Here is a 23091-nt window from a genome sequence, read left to right on the forward strand (position 1 = left end):
TAGAGGTCCATGCAAGGTACCTACATGCCAAATATGTAAGAGATCGGTAAAATAGTAAAGGCGCTATGAGAAACTGTAACAAAAGTGTGACAGAAGGAAGTACGGAAGTACAAACTGGCAACTATATGCTCCCCATATATATATATATATATATATATATATGTGGGGAGCATATAAAGTATAACTCGTATGCACAACTTTCTGACTGGCATTAATTTATCCAAATTTGAAGCTTCAATATGATATCTAAAAGGGCTATACATCAGGATAAACAACTTTAAAAAGTACAAGGCGCTCCCCTGAGACCCAAAGGAACTTTACTATTCTGGGAGGGTGGAGTTTACAAGTACTTTGTGAAACATAAATATTTAATTTCAAAGCACTTTTTTATTTCCAAACGCTGAGATATCATTAAAGCAAATGTTTTGACCAAGTTTCAGACAGATTGGAAAAAATTAAGCAACTAAGAGCGTTAAAAGCCTTGTTTTTTAGCTCACCTGAGCACAACGTGCTCATGGTGAGCTTTTGTGATCGCCTTTTGTCTGTCGTGCGTCGTCCAATGTGCGGCGTCAACATTTGCCTTGTTAACTCTCTAGAGGCCACATTTATTGTTGAATCTTCACGAAATTTGGTCAAAAGGTTGGTCTCAATAATATATTGGATGAGTTCGAAAATGGGTACATTTGCTTGAAAAACATGGCTGCCAAAGGGCGGGGCATTTTTCCTTACATGGCTATATATGGCTAAAGTAAAATCTTGTTAACACTCTAGAGGCCACATTTATTGTCTGATCTTCATGAAACTTGGTCAGAAGATTCATCCTAATAATATCTTGGACGAGTTGGAAAATGATGCCGGTAGGTTGAAAAACATGGCTGCCAGGGGGCGGGGCATTTTTCCTTATATGGCTATAGTAAAACCTTGTTAACACTTTACAGGCCAGATTTATTTTCCAATCTTCATGAAACTTGGTCAGAAGATTTGTCCCAAAAATATCTTGTTATCTCAGGTGAGCGACTTTGGGCCTTTCAGGCTCTCTTGTTTATTTGCCCTAGTGATTTATATTTTTACCTCACATGACCTAGTTTTAAACTCAGGCCAGATTTCATGGAGACAAATGCTCGGACCAGTGACCAGGTTACATGAAGATTATACAAAACATGTGGCCTATAAAGCGTTTGCAGGGTAAATGTTGACGACACACGACTCACAGAAAACAACAGACACTAGGCTATCACAAAAGCTTACCATGAGGAAGTTGTGCTTAAAACACAGACAACAAAATTATTGAGCCAGATCACAACCCTACACTTCCGTTGGGTGTATACAATTATATTTCTACAAATATGAAAATGCAACAAGGCCTAAATCTTAACAAAACAGTGGTCTAAACCCTCAACATTTATTCAATCTACCATAATTTAAGCTAGTGTCAAATTAATTTCATATAATTATGAAACTGCTTTGAGGAAATTGTAATCCCATATTGTTCCTACTTTGTGGAAACTTATATTCCCATAAATTTAGCCCTACCTAATTTCCACTACAATCTCATATTATCCAATCTAATGGCAACCATAATCAAATATATAATTAAACCTAATGGCGGTTATATTATAATCATGCATTGCTCAACCTTATGGCAACTTAAATCCCACACCATTATTTTCAACCCTCGGGAAACTATAATCACATAATGTTCAACTTAATCGCAACTTATGTTTAATATTTTTCTATGTATTGGCAACTTTAATCCCATATTGCATAATCTAATCGCACATAAATCTAATATAAAAGTTTTGAATTATGGCAACGATATATCTTTATTGTCCTATCGAATGGCAACTTTATTCCTCATCGCTGTGGTGTAATGGATATGGTGTCCGCCTAGCGACCGGGAGGTCACGGGTTCGATCCCCACAGAGAGAGCATTCTTTAGATCTCCCCCATAGACACCAAGTACTGGTTCTAGGCCCAGGAAACGGACTCGAGAGCGTTTATATAAGCCTTAGGCTTTCGATGCAATTGAGCTAAAATAAATAGGTTTAAACTAACTATATTCCTAGTATATTGAACTTTCGAACAGCAATTCTAATCCTTTATTGTACTAATTAATGGGAATGATATTTGTTGATTGTCCTGTCTAATGGTTATTATAAACCTATATTCATTCTTATGATGCCTAATGGCATTTATAATCCAGTACAGTCCTTAGCTATATAGGACTCTCTTCCTACCTATGTGGGACTCTCTGAGAGTTTTGTCAGGCTGTAACATCAGCCCCTCATCATTGTCTGTGTTGATCACTGGGTCTGAGGTCTGCAATGAACACATGCATAGTATTCACCAGGAAGTTTGTGAAAAGGCTAATAAGTTCTACAAAAGCCATAAATATTAATTCAACCAGAACGTTTTTTTTTTGTTAAAAATTGAGAAAGAAAAATTAGATACATGTCTTACTATAACTGTTTTTAAGTATAATGATGTTGATCATATATTAAGACAGATCATGATAAATCAATATTTTGGGGAAACGGTTTTAACGAGTGTTCTATATTATTGTCATTTTCAAATTAAAAATTTCACAATTCTTGCACACACACAAATGTGCAAGCAGGCAGCTCAAAGTTTAAACTTGCACTATTACTTTCCTAGTCCCTGGTGTTGGATAAGTGTTTTTCTTTAATTAGATGGAATGACACACTTAACATTTCACATTGTCTAATATGCTTTCACCCACTACCATAGCAATCTTTCTGAAAAGTGGTTGTCTTGTTACATAACCAATCTGACTTTGAGTAAGGTTCAGAATGTTCAAAATATAAGTCACATTGCTATCAATGTTCAATCATCTTGTTTCAAATTGTGTTATATGATTTTTAAAATATCTCTTACAGAGAAGCTCTGCACAAGTCATCTATAAATTTTACTCGTTATGATTTCAATAATCAATAATTAATGTAAATGGAACATATGAAATTATGTGAAACACAATCTTGGTAATCAACTATTATATGTCCTTAACAGTTGATATGCACTGGAAAATACAAGTATTAAATAGTTGATATTCAGTTGTATTAATTTAAATACGAGTTGTGCACTGGAAAACCCAGGCTAAATGAATGAGCGTTAAGTATCGTCCCATATTGAAGACTGAACAAGGACGCTATTTTCTGCGACCTAAACTGGATTTTTGTTAAAGTCATTTATAATAAACACATTTCCATAACAGCAGAAAGCATCATCCCTAATTAACCTGTGCAGATGGCACAGGCTGATTTGGGATGACACTTTTACATGCATGCATTAAGCCCTGTTTTCCTAGAGAGTGGCTCATATCTTTTAAGTATCTGTGTGTTCAGTAACAGCCTGCCTTAGAACAGCAATACCTTAATATGCTACTGACTTGTAATCATAACAGTACCTTGGCTCCAAAAGGCTGATGTGAAATTTTCAGAGTATCTGAAAATAAAATAAAAACTTCATGTGCCAGTTCTTTATGAACAGTTAAGTGCCCTCTTGCGCCAAGTCCAATCTGTTATTTTAAAATACCAAATAATCACATTAAAGAAAAAGGGAATATTTTACTAAAGAATGAGTGAAACAAGGGACAAAATTGTAAAAAAACCAGGTTTTCAATTTGAAAAAAAAGTCTGATAAAGGGAGACAACTAAAACTGAACAGATTGTTTATAATTAACCCCCTTTGATTCAAAAAAAATATATTTTTAGTCGTGGCGACCTTGACCTTGGAGATATTGACTGTATTCTTTCATGTGATACACCGTCCAATGATGGTAAACAAATGTGCCAAATGATTTTAAAATGTCACAATGAATGACATAGTTATGGACCGGACAAGCTCATTTATGGCCAATTTTGACCTTTGAACTCAAAGTGTGACCTTGTACTTAGAGATATCGACGTAATTCTTTTGCGCGACACACCGTCTAATGATGGTGAACAAATGTGCCAAATGATTTTAAAATATCACAATGAACGACAAAGTTATTGCCCGGACAAGCTTGTTCCGCCCGCCTGCCAGCCAGCCCGCCCGCCCGCCGACATTCAACAATCTAATAACCAGTTTTTCTTCGGAAAACCTGGTTAAAAACAGCTAATAACGCCATTTATTTATTCTTATAGGGGACATATGGTTATAGCAAATAGTATACAAATTAGTTTTTTATGATAATGTGCCCATTAAAATTATTTCTATTTATACACATGTATGTATATGTAGTCCATTTCAATGCAAACACATGGAAACCAAAATGTTTGTCCACTACTTAAATAAGACAATAACTCCTCTCCTAAAAATTAATTGTGGTTTCATTTTACATAGCTTTCATGAACCTTTTAAAATTTATAAAATTGGAAGTTTTGACAGTATTTTGTGAAAGAAGTCCTTTGCTTTTTAGATTTGATATGAACTTTAAATGCAATGTTTTGTTTAGAGCTTTAATTTGTTGATAAGGTGTCTATGTGCCAAATTTAGAGGTATACATTTAGATGATTAACTGTTTTTATTATCACTTCATCGCTGCAATTACCGGTACAGACGTTGTGCAACAAAAATAAATCATGGCTAAACATCTCCCAAACATCGATCTGGAAACCCTGATAATAATGTGGACATTTATAAATACTCACCAAACTTGTTGTTCTTAAACGGGGGAGGAAGTCCTGGCCTTGTTTTCAAATCTTAAATAAAAATGAATAAGAAAACATAGCATATTGTTTTCTTTTATTTAACACATCGATATTACATTTTTTTGTTAATTTATAAGAATAGTCTCTGTGTATAAGTATGTAGGAGACACTTTTGGAGACTTATATGACAATGTTAGGCCTTATCATTTTAAGCTTTTCTTTAATGTGATTGCATTGAGTCTGTGAGAACAAACTTTGATTGGGGAATTAAAATTCCTTGCTACAAAATAAAAATTTGTGATTGAAACACTATAACTTTAAATTTACTGATACTGTTTGCAAGATATTTTGGACATAGTGGTCTTAGACCTATAAAACTCCAATAACAATAATTACTACATTAATTCAAATGGAGTTATTACGTTGTCAAATATTTATAATAAAGTGCTTTTTAATCATTGCAATACAAACATATTTTTAATTTGAATTTAAACAAATTTTATACATTCTTTTAAATCAAACACCTTGTGTCAGATGGTATGCATACACAGTTCAAAGGTTACTGCAAAATCAACAGTAATGGAAATAATTGGTCAAATACAGATATTTTTTTTACAACAAATCATTACAACCAGCAGTGACAAAGCAACAATTTCAAACAATTATGCAAGATTGTGAAGAAAATCAGCAAAATATTATGAATTCTTTTCAATATTTACCAATTAGCAAAAAGCCAATGAATTCAGCAACTGACTGGTCAAGCCTGATGTCTCGGTAGACCACGTGTTTTATGTTCCTGTGCTCAAAGGATCGTATCAGACGAACAGTGACCACCACAGTGTCTTCAGAACTCATTGCACAAACTGTAAATACAAAATTAACAACATAATATTACATCACAAGAGCTCTACTGAGACAGCCATCTAGACTATTCACCCACCTTGAAAGTATATCTTACTGTTTCTGTCATTTACCCAAAGTAATTCTTTATTCAAATCATTGAATAGACCCAATGAGCTGCAGAAACCATTCTTCTATTTTTAGAGACCATGAATCAGCTGGACCCAAATGCCATCCTAAACTAGGTATGCATGTATGTTACCTACAAACAAGAGATGTGTTTGTCAGAAACACAATGCCCCCTATTGTGCCACTATGAAGCCATATATTTGACCTTTTACCTTGAAGGATGACCTTGACATTTCACCACTCAAAATGTGCAGCTCCATGAGATAGGCATGCATGCAAAAGATGGAGTTGCTATCTTCAATATTGCAAAATTGGCCTTTGACCTTGAAGGATGACCTTGACCTTTCACCACTCAAAAATGTGCAGCGCCATGAGATACACATGCATTTTAAATATCTAGTTGCTATCTTCAATATTGCAAAATTTGACCTTTGACCTTAACCTTGAAGGATGACCTTGACCTTTCACCACTCAAAATGTGCAGCTCCATGAGATACACATGCATGCCAAATATCAAGTTGCTATCTTCAATATTTAAAAAGTTATGGCCAATGTTAAAGTTTTTGGACGGATGGAATATTTGACATTTGACCTTGAAGGATGACCTTGATATTCACCTTTCACCACTCAAAATGCTCAGCTCCAGGAGATACACATGCATGCCAAATATCAAGTTGCTATCTTCAATATTTAAAAAGTTATGGCCAATGTTAAAGTTTTCTGAAGGACAGAATATTTGACATTTGACCTTGAAGGATGACCTTGACCTTCACCTTTAACCACACAAAATGTTCAGCTCCAGGAGATACACATGCATGCCAAATATATAGTTGCTATCTTTAATAGTGAAAAAGTTATGGCCAATGTTAAAGTTTTTGGACGGACAGAATATTTGACATTTGACCTTGAAAGATGACCTTGACCTTCACCTTTCACAACTCAAAATGTTCAGCTCCAGGAGATACACATGCATGCCAAATATCAAGTTGCTATCTTCAATAGTGAAAAAGTTATGGCCAATGTTAAAGTTTTCGGACAGACGGACAGATGCCATATACATGTATTAGACATTTGACCTTGAAGGATGACCTTGACCTACACCTTTTACTACTCATAATGTTCAGCTCCATGAGATGCACATGCATGCCAAATATCAAGTTGCTATGTTAAATATTGAACAAGAGATGTGTTCGTCAGAAACACAATGCCCCCTATTGCGCCGCTTTGAAATTTTTATATTATTTTTTTTACCTTTGACCTTGAAGGATGACCTTGACCTTGAACTTCCACCACTCAAAATGTGCAGCTTCATGTGAACGCCGCTTTGAAAAAAATTAAAATAAAATTGACCTTTGACCTTGAAGGATGACCTAGACGATGAACTTCCACCACTCACAATGTGCAGCTTCATGAGAACGCTGCTTTGATTTTTAATTTTTTTTTACCTTTGACCTTGAAGGATGACCTTGACCTTGAACTTCCGCCACTCAAAATGCGCAGCTTCATGAGATACACATGCATGGCAAATATCAAGTTGCTATCTTCAATATTGAAAAAGTTATGGCCAATGTTAAAGTTTTCGGACGGACAGACGCCATATATTTGACATTTGACCTTGAAGGATGACCTTGACCTTCACCTTTCACCACTCAAAATGTTCAGCTCCAGGAGATACACATGCTAGCCAAATATCAAGTTGCTATCTTCAATAGTGAAAAAGTTATGGCCAATGTTAAAGTTTTAAGACGGACGGACAGACCCCATATATTAGACATTTGACCTTGAAGGATGACCTTGACCTTCACCTGTCACCACTCAAAATATGCAGCTCCGTGAGATGCACATGCATGCCAAATATCAAGTTGCTATCTTCAATATTGAAAAAGTTATGGCCAATGTTAAAAGTTTTCAGACGGAGAGACACCACATATTTGACATTTGACCTTGAAGGATGACCTTGACCTTCACCTTTCACCACTCAAAATGTGCAGCTCCATTAGATACACATGCATGTCAAATATCAAGTTTTTATCTTCAATAATGCAAAAGTTATGGCCAATGTTTAAGGTTTTTTCCCGGACGGACGGACAGACAGACTGACATACACACATACTGACATACACACATACTGACATACTGACTGATGGACAGTTCAACTGCTATATGCCAACCAACCGGGGGCATTTCCTTAGCAAGAATGTAACTTTTTTCAAGGTTACTGTACAGATTTTTTATTTGGATTATTTATATATCAAATGAATGATTTGTCAGTTTTTTTTTAATGATAAAATTATCATTTCTTTACTGTACTAATTTGTGAATGGTAGGGTTTATTACATACCTCTGGACTTATTTCTATAGGTACATGATGAACTCTGGCTATGATCTCTTTGATAAACCACAGGCCTTGGTTGTCAGTGATGTCTGACTTGGTCATTTTGACTGTCTACAGATCCCCCTGGTTGGATTGGACAAAATCCAAGGGAAGTAATAAGCTTTAAAGGGAGATGATTTCTATACCTGCTAAATGATAAATAGAAATTTTATTTCAAAGCGGTGCAGTAGGGGGCATTGTGTTTCTGACGAACACATCTCTTGTTCTATTTTTAATTACAGTGATCTCTCTGGCCCCAAACACAATTGTCTGTATGTACCAGTAAGCTACCTACATGTGTACACAAAATTACTGAAATATGCATCCAGTCAAAGTAAGGTCATCAATCCAAAAAATACTATTTTTGTATTTTTAGCAACTGTTATCTTAACCACACTGGCCCAAAATCCAATCCCTTGGTAGATGCCCAAGTAAGCTTATACCAACACACATCTCCATCAAATGGAAGTTGTTTAGTGCAAACTTTTTAAAAACAAAAAAACTTATCTTGCAGGTCAGAGTTATGGAGACCTCACATGATTATAGACACAGGATCATAACACAGGTGGTTAGCGTGTGGCTATGATATTAATTAGTTAAAACATCATTTTGAATAAAAAATAATCAATTTATAACCAGCAAGGGAAAAATTGTCACAAAACCAGGTTTTCAATTTGAAAAAAAAGTCTGATAAAGGGAGACAACTCAAAATGAACTGATTGTTTATAATTAACCCCTTTGTTTCAAAAAAAATATATATTTAGTCGTGTTGACCTTAACCTTGGAGATATTGACGTAATTCTTTTGTGCGACACACATTTCAATGATGGTGAACAAATGTGCCAAATGATTTTAAAATGTCACAATGAATGACATAGTTATGGCACTGACAAGCTCATTTATGGCCATTTTTGACCTTTGAACTCAAAGTTTGACCTTGACCTTGGAGATATCGATGTAATTCTTTTGCGCGACACACCGTCTAATGATGGTGAACAAATTTGCCAAATGATTTTAAAATCTCACAATGAGCCACAAAGTTATGGCCCGGACAAGCTGTTCCCCCCGCCAGCCCGTCGGCCGACATTCGCCAATCTAATAACCAGTTTCTTGCTTCGGAAAACCTAGTTAAAAATCAACTTCTCTGAAAAAAAAAAAGATTTGATAGTGATTTCTTTTCCAGAGAAGTAGTTTCAGTTCTCATTTTTTATGTTCTCTTACAGATAATGCACTTTTGGAATGAAATTAACTAAATTCCTTCCTTTTTGAATGTTTGCAGACAGAAAATGGGAATTTTGTAGTTTTTCCTCAATTGAGAAAGTCTCTTTAAGGGTACTTAAGCTCGATTGGTCATTTTTGGCTCGGGTACTACTCATATAAACCCCGGGTACACTCATACTTACATGTACCGCAGGTACGGTAAATATACTAAAACCTACCTGAGAATATTTAAGCTAAATCGGTCATTGATGGCTTTTTTTTAAATAAATTAATTATGTTCATATCATCATATGTATGTCCATTTCTGTTAAATGGCCTCTATATTATCGAAACTCGTACTCAAAAAGCATGTTGATGCAGTTTTTTTAAATACAAGTTTGTTTCGAAATTATGGTAATCTGTAGCACGTTTTTACGACATCGAACTTTGGGCTGGAATAAAACTTGGGTACAGTCTAATATCGGCCGGTTACGTTGTTGTATATTTACCGTACCTGGGGTACATGTAAATATACTTACATGTACCTGGGGTACATGTAAGTAGTACCCGAGCCGACAATGGCCCATCTAGCAGTACTTAATAAAGAAAGAAACAAGAGCTGTGTTTGTGAAACACTAATGCCCTCTACTGCGCTGCTTTGAAGCAATATATTTTACCTTTGACCTTCAAGGATGACCTTGACCTTACCCCACTCAAAATGTGCTGCTTCATGAGATACACATGCATGCCGAATATCAAGTTGCTATCTTCAATATTTCAAAAGTTATCGCAAAACCTTAACCAAGGTTAAACTTTTGGGACAGAATGACAGACAGACAGGCCAAAAACAATTAACCCCCGATCATTTGTGTGTCTGGGGGGTGGCGTGAAGTGAAATACGGTCACTGACAACATTCTTGACGCGGTAAGAGTGCCTTACTACCACTCTGTAGGTCTCGGGTTCTATCCCTCACTTGAGCTCAGGATTTTTCACTTTATTTCATCAACAATCGATGATGTATCGTTTGATTTTAATAGAATGTTAAATAGCTCACAATTAGGAAATAATTATTCGAAAGCGGTCTATAATTCAGCATCTGATCAATTAAAAGGACCTTTTCACGTTTTGGTAAATTGGCAAAATTAAAAAAATTAGTTTCAGATTTGCAAATTCTCGTTTTAGTTGTGATGCGTGTGAGGAAATAGTAATACTGAACATTTATCATGCTCTAAAATATCCGTTTATACGGGCAAAAGCCCGCGAAGCGGGCGTTGACCGTTCATACATATGGAAATTTAGACATAAAATTACATAAGAATACCACATATGGATACGTCTCAAAAAAATTTGCCACGCGACATATATTTTCGCGATGCTTTTTATGAACTTGAACAAATCAAAAACACTTTGACATATGCTAAATCACATGTAAATACATACCTTAGAAAAAGTTATATCAATGACATCATAATTGTTTAGCGAATCGCACTAAATATTCTCGCATTATTTGTTTTTCTTCGCAACCGTTCCAGAATTAGGTCATTACTCAATTATCTCCCCTGAATGCTCTTCTTTAGTGGGTATAAGCCGAAGACTGGTTCACTACATATAGTAACAGTCTTCACCGAACACAATTTGGGGGAACATAACCCGTCTTTAATATATTGCCGAATCTCCGATTTCTGTCGAATTTATTTGCTTTGATCTTTTCGATATCTTATTGTTATTATTATCCTGACAAATCACAAACGCTTGTTAAAATGTTATTTGCTTTAAACACTATAGTTGGCATCTCTATTCTTCAAGTATTCTCGCGGTATTTCAATAACGACACCCTACTGTTTATGTATCAGAATTTGTGACGCATTTTCCATTCGCTCTCAGAAAGAAGTTTTACGTTTGATCATGAGCAATATTCTGGTAAGTTGTCGTTGTTACCCAACAGAAACACATTTATTCATAAATTTTTAAGATATTCAGATCTAACTTTTTAGTCTTTTAGCTTTAATTTTTAAAGTATTTTCACCTCGTCTGCTCGCTCTTTACCGATATCCCAAAAGGTTACATATCACTATAAATAGTTTAGGCCTAGAACCACGAAATCCGATACCGTTGGAATTTTCGTACCACAATCTAACGTAAAAAATCTTCCAGATTCGAAATCAACAAAAAACAAGACATTTATAAATTGTCTGCATTATTGATCAAATTTTAAGATATTTGTTGGTTTTCCGTTTTTAGAAGCTGCTCTGCCAAGGCAAGAGCTGGGCATTATACAAGCCATTATATCCAGCAAAACTGACAGTTTTGGTTTACAGAAATCAACAGAGGAGGGATTCCCGAACTATCAAAATTTCCAAGCTATACACACAGTTATTATCTGTGGTGATCTTTATTGGTTCTGATTGATTACTTGGATGGAACATGTGTGAACTTTTATAGAACTTTGAAAAGTCTATATATGTCTATCTATAAACAAAAATCAGCTATGGTATAATAAGATCAGATGTGCAAACAATGTCAAAGGGTTGTTAAATTAACAATTTGAAGGCAATTATGCTGAAAAAATATGAAAAGTTTCCATGCAAATTTTGTCTGTATATCGACAAGTGTCTGCCGATTATTGTCAAACTAGTAATACAAAACTTACCACAAGTATGTAAAAGCACTAAGTACCAGTGATCATTTTTAGTAAGATAGTGTAATTCTTAACAGTAGCATATAGCTTGTTTAGTAAATGCATAATGCAATTAATATGATTTCCGTTCTATTGTGTAATTAATAAATTGGTTGTTACTTGCTAATCCATGATAAATGTTTTATGGCTAGTGCAAAACCAGCAATGTTAATTTTGTAAAAGGTAATACAATAACACCACTTTGTAATTTCATATACGTAAATATTCTTGAAATGTAGGTTGATGAGTTTTACTTATTTTGTAACTATTATTTTATGTGCAAATAAATGATGTGAAGTGTTTTGTATATCCACTCAATACCACATATCTTTTTATATATGTACTGTATTATGTGTTATTTGAATGTTTAAATAAAAAAATATGGATGATATAACATGATGCATTCTAATATTTGCATTCAAATTGTAACTGTAAAGCTAAGTGAATGCAGTTTAGACTGTGATTTTAGAATTGCTACAAAATGGCTAGTTTTTTAGTGGCGACACAATTTAAACTATTCAACAATAGTTTGCGAAAGAAAATTAGAAACCTGCAAGATACCTGTATTTATTAAATATTTTAATTGCGAAACAAGTATGTTGTTATGCTGTTACACATAATTATACATTGATAATAAATAAGAAGACAATTAGTGGTGTTTACGTTTCCCAACAGTAGAAATCATTCTTCTGATGAAGTCAGTGGTATACAGACGAAAGCTCCAGGTATGGCTTTCAATACGTAGTGTGTGTTATTTGGCAGTCTAAAACTTATTGGATTAAAAAAAATCCTGTCAAATTTGTCAATCAAAATTGATTTGACACATCACATGTACTGTATGCTTAATGCAACTGCTTTAGCAAGCTGTCAAGTTGAATTGAGACATTTGATGAAACAAATTGGTTCCTGGGTAGGACCAGTACTTAGTGTCTATACGACGTACCATGACGTCGAAAGTCTACAAGACCTACTAGGTAGAACGAGAAATGTACTTCGACGTACAGTTTTCACCGACCCTTGAGTGTTAGCCAATCAGAAGACACCTTACATCTGTTGCTTTTAGAGATATCTGACATTGAAGTATTATTATTATTTATACCAAATTATGCGACTATCGACCGCTTACTCAAAGATATTGTGCGTATTTATTAAACATTATTATTATTATAATTTATACCATATTATGCGACTATCGACCGCTAACTCATAGATATTGTGCGTATTTATTGACCTGGCGTGGCGGAATTAACCTCTGACTTATGCAAGTTATGGTTATCACAAAATACGACCCACGGAGAGGTCATAATACATTATTTATCCTGTTAATGCTTGGTTACTGTTTGGTTACCGTTGGGAATTTCCTACACAGTAATGCACTGGACGGTCTTGATACTCCGCCCCGCATGATCAATAAATACTCACAATATGCTGAATAATTTTAATTTTAAAAAGGTAACAATTGAATCTTCTTCAAATTTGTATATAATCTATTTCAATGCATTAAATACTTGAAACTTCTATGCGTTGTTTTTTTGCCATTCTGATATTTTTATTCATTTTGTCCTCAATTAAAAAAGAGATTTTAAACATTTATTATGAATAAATCTGAAGGAAAAGCGGCTCAAGAGACTAGTGTTTTGATTGGCTGTTCAAAAAATGTGTACGTCGAAGTACAAACATGTATGTCGAAGTACAAATTGTACTTTGACGTACAAATATATACTTCGAAGTGTATTTTATATTTATGTCGACGTACAATTATTGTACTTTGACGTACATTTCTCTTTTTAACTTGTAGGTCTTCTTGACTTTCAACCCAAAAGGTACGCCATAGTATGTCTTTAGGGTTATCTAAAGAATGCTCCCACTTAAGAGATCAATACAGAGACCTCCCAGTGACTAAGCCAGTTAGCAGACACCCCATCCACTATACTACAGACACCTAACCAGCTATAAATTCCTGTGGCTAGAAAACAAAAAATATATGAGATGCTAGATCTTTAAGCTTGGAACATGTAACTTGTTTTAAGATTGATTTTTTTTTTGGATGCATTAATTAATTATTGCAACAATTATAATATTTTGAACAAAACAAAAAAACTCAAAAAGCTTTTGCCCGTAAATTAGGTAGCACCTATAATCATATTACAGGGCTCGAAATTAACACTCGCACACTCGCAAAATGCCAGTGAAAAATACTGATTAGGAGTTAAGTTTTAAGCCACTAGTATTTTTTTGCGAGTACATAAATAGTGGGAAAAAAACTAGTAATATAAATGCACTCGACGTCATGAACGCTAAACCGTACTACGGTAGGTCAATTTATAGAACGTCTGAATACCTGTATGCGGAAGCGCACACCTTGTATGTAGACTGGTATACTTATAGTACAGATACGAGGATAGTATTGGAACAAAGAACGTGAAACAGTTGACTATTCACATTTGTTCATTGAACTTGAACAGACATGGCGTCGAAGCCAAACATAATTAGTTTCTTTTTGCCTACAGACGGAAAAAAAATACGAAAGATGAAGTAAAGTTAACCGTTGATTTGTATTTTGGTGACGTCGCACTCAACACACGATATCATAGCTGATTTTTTTCAATATTTGAAAAGTTTTAAACCCATTAAAAATATCCCAAACTGACACTTAAACTTTGTTTTCTGAGTGAACACGACACACTTATATTCGAAAACAATGCCCTTATGGTCCAAGGAACTGATATATTTGTATGATTGCAGAAATAAAATGTGTATGTTAAGAACTTTTGATTTTGTTTTAATAGTACTAAATTAATGTCCGAACTTTTTTATGTTTCCTGCAAAATTTGCGAGACTGTTTTTGATTTTGCGAGTTGGTATTAAAGCAGCTCGCAATGTTTTGCAAGTAGAAAAAAAAGTTAATTTCGAGCCCTGTATTATGCATCTTTTAACGATTTGAAAACCTGAAAATTATAAAGCGTTGCAATGCGAAACAATTGAATAATTTGGAAAGTTCTGTTGTTGTTGTTACATTTTGGGAAACTGCGAGGATTGCTTATAAAGGTAAACAAGAGCACCGCATAACGGGTGCCATGCTCGGCTGCGAAAGCTTGGCAGAATTTTATTATTTTAAAGGTCACAGTGACCTTGACCTTTGATCTAGAGAGAACTCATCAAGGTGCAGCTACATGTGAAGTTTCAAAGTTGTAGGTAGAATCACTTTGATTTTAGAGCCAATGTTAAAAACCTTAACAAAATGTTAAGGTTTTAGCACAAAGCGGACGACATGACGACGTACACGGACACGACGAGCTGGCTATGACAATACCTCGGGTTTTCTCCGAAAACAGCAGAGCTAAAATAACATTTGCTCATAACATGAGCACGGATGGTCGAGTGGTCTAAGCGGGAGACTTTTTACTACAGGACTCCAGGGGTTCAATCCCAGTTGAGCCTCAGCTTTAAGGTTAATTTTGTTTCCTTTTTTTAAAATGTGTTCTTGGTTTTTTACTAGAAATGTTTAGGTCCAATGTTAAAATTTATCAATATAAAGCATTTCATGACAAGCTTCAATACTTGCCAAAATCTGTGAAAAGGCCCCTTTAAACTAAAGTAGCTGCACATATGGTCGCGAAATTATATGATAGTCAAGATTTTTTCATCAATATATATAGTGTCACAATCATACATCGATAGCGAGCATATTCAAAAATAAAGTACAACAAATCAAAGTGCTAAAATCCTCGTGGTCACGTACTTTAATAAATTAACTGATAGTTCTTTATTTTAATCCGAAACTTGTTTCATCCGACTTTCTGATTCATTTTTTATGAAAATAATATCTAAGTTAGATATTGCATTTTACATTTTTTATCGTTAGTTTAGTCGATTCAAATATGTTTGTTTCATATGGTGTTCAGAATGTTCCATGTGATCGATATTTAATATGTAGTACATTAAAATTTTAAAATAATTTCGTTTCATTCTGAATGTGTTACTTTCAGTCTGCCATGAAGTGAAGAGTTGAAGTGAAGAAGAAATTGAACAAGTTGCACAACTTGTGTGAGATATTTCACATATTCACCGGTATATATATAAACTGTTATGTTGGCGTTTACATTTTCATTCTCAATATTTCTTTTTGATCAATACGGGTAACATCTTTTGAAAATTCTTGCGATTGATTTTCTAAAAATAAAGCAAAGATCCAAGTCGGACATCATGAACATACTTGTAAGTGAAAACAGAGTGGAAAGATTTTGGGAATTTAAGAAGAAAATGAAAGTTGTATGATTTTATGACATATTGAACAAAACGCATATTTAACTGTACAAAGTTAATATTTTATCTATTTATTTTAGTGTAGTAATCGCCTGGCACGGTTTGATGAAATACCATATTTTATAGAAAAAAAACATGCCATATTTATACCTTACTAGTATGAGAAGCATACAGTAGTGAAAAAAGTGAATGCTTTTTTAATAGAGACACATTTAACTAATGAGACTTGGAAACCCTATCAAGTTTTCATGTTCAAGGTACATGTTTTGATATTATTGTTATCGTATTCTTTTCATATCTGTCATGTACCCACACAATAACACTAACAGAATTCAATAAGGCAGTTCAATAAGTGAGATGAATTTAGCGATACTTTATATATTTTACTAAGTTTGTTGTAATTCTCATTTACTATGTTTTTTATGTTTTTTATTTATTATTTTCAGCTCAAATGTAGCCCCGTTCCCCTTAAGTATATTTTTCGCCAAATTTATTTTACATATTGTAAAGTGCAGTTATTAGATGGAAACCAGACATTTTGAATTTTCATAATTGTTCATCAATTTTGAAAGGGCTCACACAATATGTGAACTTAATTTACTTACTCCAAACCTACCAGTACTGTTAATACATTTGCCTTAAATTACGAATGTCATTGAAACATCTGCGATAGTGTAATCTCTTACAATGATGTACAGGCCACATATTTTTTCTTTAATAGATGTACAGTTAATGTCTTAACTAATTGGGTTATGAATATGATAATAAATGGACTGAATCTTTCATATATGCCAGTGTTTTTTATGTCCCCGGTAGGGTGGCATATAGCAGTTGAACTGCTAGTCAGTCCGTCATTTGGCATGCATGTGTATCTCATGGAGCTGCACATTTTGAGTGTTGCAAGGTCAAGGTCATCCTTCAAGGTAAAAAAAAACAAATCCAAGGGAAGTAACAAGCTTTAAAGGGAGATACTTTCTATTTTTCATTAGGCATGTACAGATCATTTTTACAAGGGAAGTAATATTTTTTATTATATCCCTTTGAAAAGTATTACTTCCCTTGTAAAAATTATCTGTACCTGCCAAATGATAAAAAAATTAAATAAATCAAAGCGGCGCAGTAGGGGGCATAGTGTTTCTGACAAACACATCTCTTGTTTCATTCAAAATGTGGTCCGGTAATGGGACCCAAAAGAATATTTTTTTTTAGATCTCAATATTTTGTTCATCTCCCATCCATATAAGTTCAAGCTTAGTAAATATAATACTGAAAACACTTGTATTCTAAATTTTGAAGCATTTTTTTTTTGCAACAACACTAATTTCCCAATTTTAGTCAAAACACTGCAAATTTTCCAAATCCAAAAGGACTGGGTGCCATTCCCAATTTGGTGAAAAAAACACACTGTATACTGGTAGTTTAAATTGTGTTGTATCTTGCTGATAGTTACTTTAAAAAAAAAAATTTGTGTCAGTTCTATTCAGGTATGTAAATTTATCAAAAACTAGTAAAGAAATGCTTAACATGCTAGTCGGCACGTCAATATGATGACACAAATCTTGTGAACGCTACTCACTAGATAGAGATCAACTCATTCTTTCCACTTACATGTATTTGATTCTTAGGCTTTAGGGTTCCTGAATCACTATCACAATATATATAATAAAATCTTAATATTGTCCACAAAAGCCTTTCTAGTAGTGCTTTCAACAGGGTTTAAACACACCATTTATCAGATGGGGTGTCAGTTAATTAATTCTAGTATGATTATGGTTTCTTATACAGTTTTTAATGGTTTTTATTTCAAGCAGCCGTTACCCCGGATGGAAGGTAGTGATTATTCTGCTGGTAACGGATACGGGTATGATGGCACTGAGATATACTACCCTGACCCCCAATATCACCAGGGTTATGGATATGGGCCGCAAGGCCCCCAGCAATATAATGGTAACTGGTATTGGTCCCAGCAGGCCTATGTACCAGCCCACTTTAATCAGCCTGTATTTGATCCGTATCAGGCACCCCCTATGGGATATGAATACCAATATGGTACCTACAACAATATGGCAGCGGTGAACCAGCCAGTATTTGAATACGCTGGAAATGATGCAAGTGGTGGTGGAAGGAAGAGTAAATATTCTTACTCCCAAAATAGGAATAGAAACAGACAGAAACAAGAGTCGAGACAGAATGGGGACTCTTGGGACGCTCCTGAAAAAGGTCCTATTGTCAGTAAAGAAGGTCAAGCAAAAGATGAAAATCAAAATAATAGCGCTTCAAATGATGTTCCAGATAAAATACCTGATTCAATTTCTGAAGTTTATCATTCCAGTAATGATAGTCAGTATCATGATACAAAAGATAAATCTGACAGACGACAGAACAGGGGTGGACGTTTTCAAGGTACTGATACACGGTCAAGGTATTATGATAAAGATATGAATGCATTTGAAAGGCAAAAGGCATATAACAGGAATTATACAGCAGATAGTATTGAAGTCCAAACTGGTACAAAAACAACAGAAAATGTGATTGCACAGACTGGTGATGAAGTTAATCACAACCCTTCTCAAGGAACCAGGCCTAAAGAAAGGGCTAATGGAAAACCTAGCGGAACTCTCAGAAGCCAAGGACAGGATTCTTCCTATAAGAAAGGTAGAGGAAATGGAAGATCTTTTGACAAACCAGAAGGAAAGTCACAGTCCAGAAGGATTCAAGAGGGCATTGAAAATAATGTAACAAAGGAATCCAAAGAGGCAGACAATGGGAAGGACATTGAGATTATGTCAACTGATGATAGACAAATTTACCAGACAGAAGGTCGTGGTGGAAGAAGAAAGAAAAAGGAATACCAGGTAAGCTGACTAACCATTGAAAATATGACATTTTAAGTTAAGTTATACTTAAACATATTGTGTGTCTATGAATGAAAAAATCTTCACTAGAGAATGTACCAAGTAAATATATGTTACAGACTGTTACCGTGAAATCAATATATATTGGATTTTTAGACAGAATACCTGAGTAACAAGTCAACACAAATCGAAGTGTCAATAAAACACCAGCTACATGGGAAGATAGTCATTATTTTAGGGAAAGCACACCAGATTGGGAAAAAAATGAAAATAGGTCCGTGCTTTATTCCAGTCAATAATTTCATTTTTAGCTTGGCTATTTTCGGAGAAAACCCGAGGTATTGTCATAGCCAGTTCGGGGTCTGCCGTCCGCATTGTGCTAAAACTATGACATTGGCTCTAAAATCAAAGTGCTTCCACCTACAACTTTGAAACTTCATATGTAGGTGCTCCTTGATGAGTTCTACATGCCACACCCATTTTTGGGTCACTAGGTCAAAGGTCAAGGTCACTGTGACAAGCTTTCATTTATTCAGAACTGCACCCACAGCCAAGCGTTGGCATCCGCTATGCGGTGCTATTGTTTAATGTGATACGTTGATTTAAAAAATATAATATTATTTATATTTATCAAACACCACAGATCTTCACCACTAGTCCTCGAGATTGGCAAGGAAAGAATAACCAGTATAGCACTCACCAGGACTCATACGATCGGTACAACTACCGAGGCCAGGACTACAATAAGAGGCACAAGGAGGTGAACCTGTCCAACTTAGAGCGGGGAGGGGATCGCAATAAGAGGCACAAGGAGGTGAACCCGTCCAACTTAGAGCGGGGAGGGGATCGCGCCAAGGAGGTGAACCCGTCCAACTTAGAGCGGGGAGGGGATCGCACCAAGGAGGTGAACCCGTCCAACTTAGAGCGGGGAGGGGATCGCACCAAGCTCTCTGAAGGCTTTGATGTGCCTCAAGGTGAGAAATGTATCCAATACGTGTTGAATATTTTCAGCGCTATCAAGTTTTGCACAAAGTATTTTTGCACACAAGTTTGATGAAATCAACAAATAACTAGAACAATTGTGTAGATAGTCTAATACCCGGTACTTAGTAGTAAACAAAATATAACTGATTGTGTTACAATGTGCAAGTTATTTGGTATTTGCACTGTTGTGATTAAAATTGAATTTGCATTTATGTAAGCCCACACTTGTCTTTTTTGAGAAATTGAAACCATGATGTGTATTGCTTTCAATATCACATATGTTAAATTCAAACATCTAATATGTGTGATTAAAAACAGGCACAGAAAAATCTACCGGCAAAGAGAGTTCAGATCAGGACAGGTCCAGCAGAAATCCAGGCAACTATAGTGGCCAGAACAGAGGTAGCAGGCAGAAAATCAAGGTCAAGATTGACGAGAGTCAGAGAGGTTAGTGTTTGCTTTTTGTTAAACTGCGTAGCATTTCAACCGAAATAACAATTACCATATAACAGGCTATTATTGCATACTTGCTGTTGTGTAAAGACCAAAAAGTGGCATTACTTTTGATATTGATTTGCTCATTGGCTTGTTGCTGCACTTTTAGTATGTTCAATATCACAGTTAATGTGGTTATGAGGCAAACACTAGTTGAAAGCAGAATGATTATTTTCACAGTTGGTAGATCAGTGGAAGAAGTTCAATTTTACAAGTTTGTACAATCATTAATTGATACCTACATACTTTTATTTATGTTTAGGATATTCTCTCCATTTAAATGCTAAACATTGTTTCATAAATCAGTATAAAATAAATTGTATTGGTCTGAAAACAAACTAGGTTGGTTGTTGTTTGAATATATAAATGGATTAACTTAAATTTGTTAAGTGTCATCTTGGAGTAGCCTAGCCTTAGTCTTCACTAGGTGATTTTAACCTTCAGTAGATATATGTTGAGAATAGACTTCCATGACAAAGTAAAATATCAGGGATAAAATGTTGGCCTGGATAATCACAAGCATAATCTCTGCTTCTTCTAATAAGCATGTTTGAACTTAAACTGTTGTTCTCAATCTGTCAATTGTTTATATTCATACCGTGTGGTAAGGAGCTACCCTGACCTGTAATATGATGGCTTAACCCTCTAGACTTTATAGCATACTGCATAGCAATTGCTCAGTAAACTTGTCTGGAGTTAAACTTTCAGCAAAGGTATTAAACCCATTTTGAATGATGCGGCTCAAATATTGTCATTATTTGATTGTTGCTTAAGGAGTCTTGATAGAGCAGCTGACCAAGGGTACCTACGAGTGCATGGTGTGCTGTGACACAGTGCGGGCCCAGAACGCTGTGTGGAGCTGCACCAACTGCTACCACCTGTTCCACCTGGGCTGCATCAAGAAGTGGGCGCGGTCTCCCAACGCCATCGTCACGGGAACGGAGAAAGAGGGCTGGAGATGTCCTGCTTGTCAGAATCTGTCCTTCAGTTTTCCCAATCAATACAAGTGCTTTTGTGGTAAGCTTGTAAGAGTTCTTGTAAGATGGGAACAAAATATAACTGTTTCCTTCAAAATAATTTGGAGGATGAATTCAGTAGCTAAAGTATTTTTTACTGGGTTGGTCTTTATTAATGTATTCGGTATTGATTTATTATCAATTGACATGAATTCACTCTGACTTTTCTAAAACAAACAATTTTATAGTTTGATGCTTTTGAGTATATTTGTCATTTAAAATACAAAATAAAGCATAATGAGTGATCATATGGTATATCTTACTCATTATAAGTGGAATTTATTATTAATTACTCATTTCAGAACATACTATGTATTCCTCGATGATAAACTAATAACTTTATTCCCTAACATTTAATAAATGCAATTCCTAAATACCAAGTGGCAAACGTTTATGTGTTAACAACTTACAAGACACTTTGTAAAACAATATAAGACGACAATTTTATTATTTATGGCTTGTTTTGGAAAATACTGGGCTTAATGAATTTGCAGGTGAATATTTGATTAGGTTCCATTCTTAATAAAAAAAATATTTAAAAACGCAATTAGTGAAGCAGTGTCGACAGACCTTTTATCAGTTTTGTTAATGTCAGACGGACGTCAACCTAAGCTGGGCACGACCTAATGTGACCCAGATCGCGATTATGAAGGCTTATTTGACGCACGTCAAAACCTGTGAAGAGAACACCATTACGGACATAAATACTTGTTTGATTATGTTTTTTTATTTAACTTGATTTAAATGATTTTTTTGCGTTGTTTCATTGTATAAAGTGATCATGAGTGGCTATTACATCAATTCCAAATCGTAAGTGACTTTATCAGAACATAAAGTGCGTAACGGTGTAAATACACATTTTAATTACTTTTTACAACTTTAAGAATTTCTATAAATTGTTTGGGTACATGTTTATATACTAAATTCTTCGTTCATTGGACACCTTTTTGACGACTTTATGATGTTAAAACACGTTTGCAGTTTTTGTTGAATCTTAATGTATATAAAAGTCTTCTTTTTATGCGGTGTAACGGTGTTGTCACAATTGTAACGGTGTGGACAGATTATCTTATACTTTCATATTCTTGTTAATTCGCATTGTGTTTTTTACAATAAATGTATGTCAGATAAGTTCCATGTACAATTTGCAATGTTGTTTGAAAGACAATTGGCGATATGAATACGAACTTTATTCACACCATATTGTGTGTATAAATTTGTCAACACCGTTACGATGTTGTGGACACCTTTTATCATTCAGCGTAACGGTGTGGAACGTAACGGTGATGACATTCAGGAATTCTGACAGAACTGATTCCAATTGTATTCATTCTCCAATTTTGTCTTATAAATTCCATGTAAAATTTGCGATGTTAGTTGAAAGACAATCAGCGATATGAATATAAGTTTATTCACACCATAATGTGTGTATATATTTGTGCACACCGTTACGATGTTGTCAATACCGTAACTCATTCAGCGTCACGGTGTGGAACATAACGGTGATGACATTCAGGCATTTGATCATCCACAAACAGCATGCTACTTGTCGCAAAAACACATGATGCACACATTATTTTGTGGCACCTAATAATACATATT

General features: G+C 34.9%; 2 protein-coding genes across 6 annotated transcripts in view; one reads left to right on the forward strand and one right to left on the reverse strand.

Moving 5' to 3' along the window:
* LOC127855039 (UPF0538 protein C2orf76 homolog) overlaps positions 1 to 15763 on the reverse strand; it is an 18901-nt gene extending 3138 nt beyond the window's left edge. Inside the window, exons 1-5 of one of the 3 annotated variants that reach the window (XM_052390376.1) lie at positions 15616 to 15763; positions 5372 to 5515; positions 4653 to 4703; positions 3425 to 3462; positions 2238 to 2319 (exon numbers count right to left, since the gene is read on the reverse strand). In XM_052390376.1, coding sequence (XP_052246336.1) covers positions 2238 to 2319; positions 3425 to 3462; positions 4653 to 4703; positions 5372 to 5507 — 307 coding nt within the window. In that variant the 5' untranslated portion in view covers positions 5508 to 5515; positions 15616 to 15763. Of the gene's footprint in view, positions 1 to 2237; positions 2320 to 3424; positions 3463 to 4652; positions 4704 to 5371; positions 5516 to 7962; positions 8105 to 10636; positions 10762 to 15615 lie in introns of those variants that run through there. The other 2 variants (XM_052390377.1, XM_052390378.1) reach the window with 2 other exon arrangements.
* An 88-nt stretch (positions 15764 to 15851) lies between these two features.
* LOC127855037 (transcriptional repressor NF-X1-like) overlaps positions 15852 to 23091 on the forward strand; it is a 36733-nt gene continuing 29493 nt past the window's right edge. Inside the window, exons 1-6 of one of the 3 annotated variants that reach the window (XM_052390372.1) lie at positions 15852 to 15944; positions 17951 to 18994; positions 19638 to 19808; positions 19854 to 19968; positions 20297 to 20425; positions 21248 to 21490. In XM_052390372.1, the coding sequence (XP_052246332.1) occupies positions 17963 to 18994; positions 19638 to 19808; positions 19854 to 19968; positions 20297 to 20425; positions 21248 to 21490 (1690 nt within the window). In that variant the 5' untranslated portion in view covers positions 15852 to 15944; positions 17951 to 17962. Of the gene's footprint in view, positions 15945 to 17947; positions 18995 to 19637; positions 19969 to 20296; positions 20426 to 21247; positions 21491 to 23091 lie in introns of all 3 variants that reach the window. The other 2 variants (XM_052390371.1, XM_052390370.1) reach the window with 2 other exon arrangements.

Source organism: Dreissena polymorpha, chromosome 13, assembly GCF_020536995.1.
Source record: "Dreissena polymorpha isolate Duluth1 chromosome 13, UMN_Dpol_1.0, whole genome shotgun sequence".
Taxonomy (NCBI): domain Eukaryota; kingdom Metazoa; phylum Mollusca; class Bivalvia; order Myida; family Dreissenidae; genus Dreissena; species Dreissena polymorpha.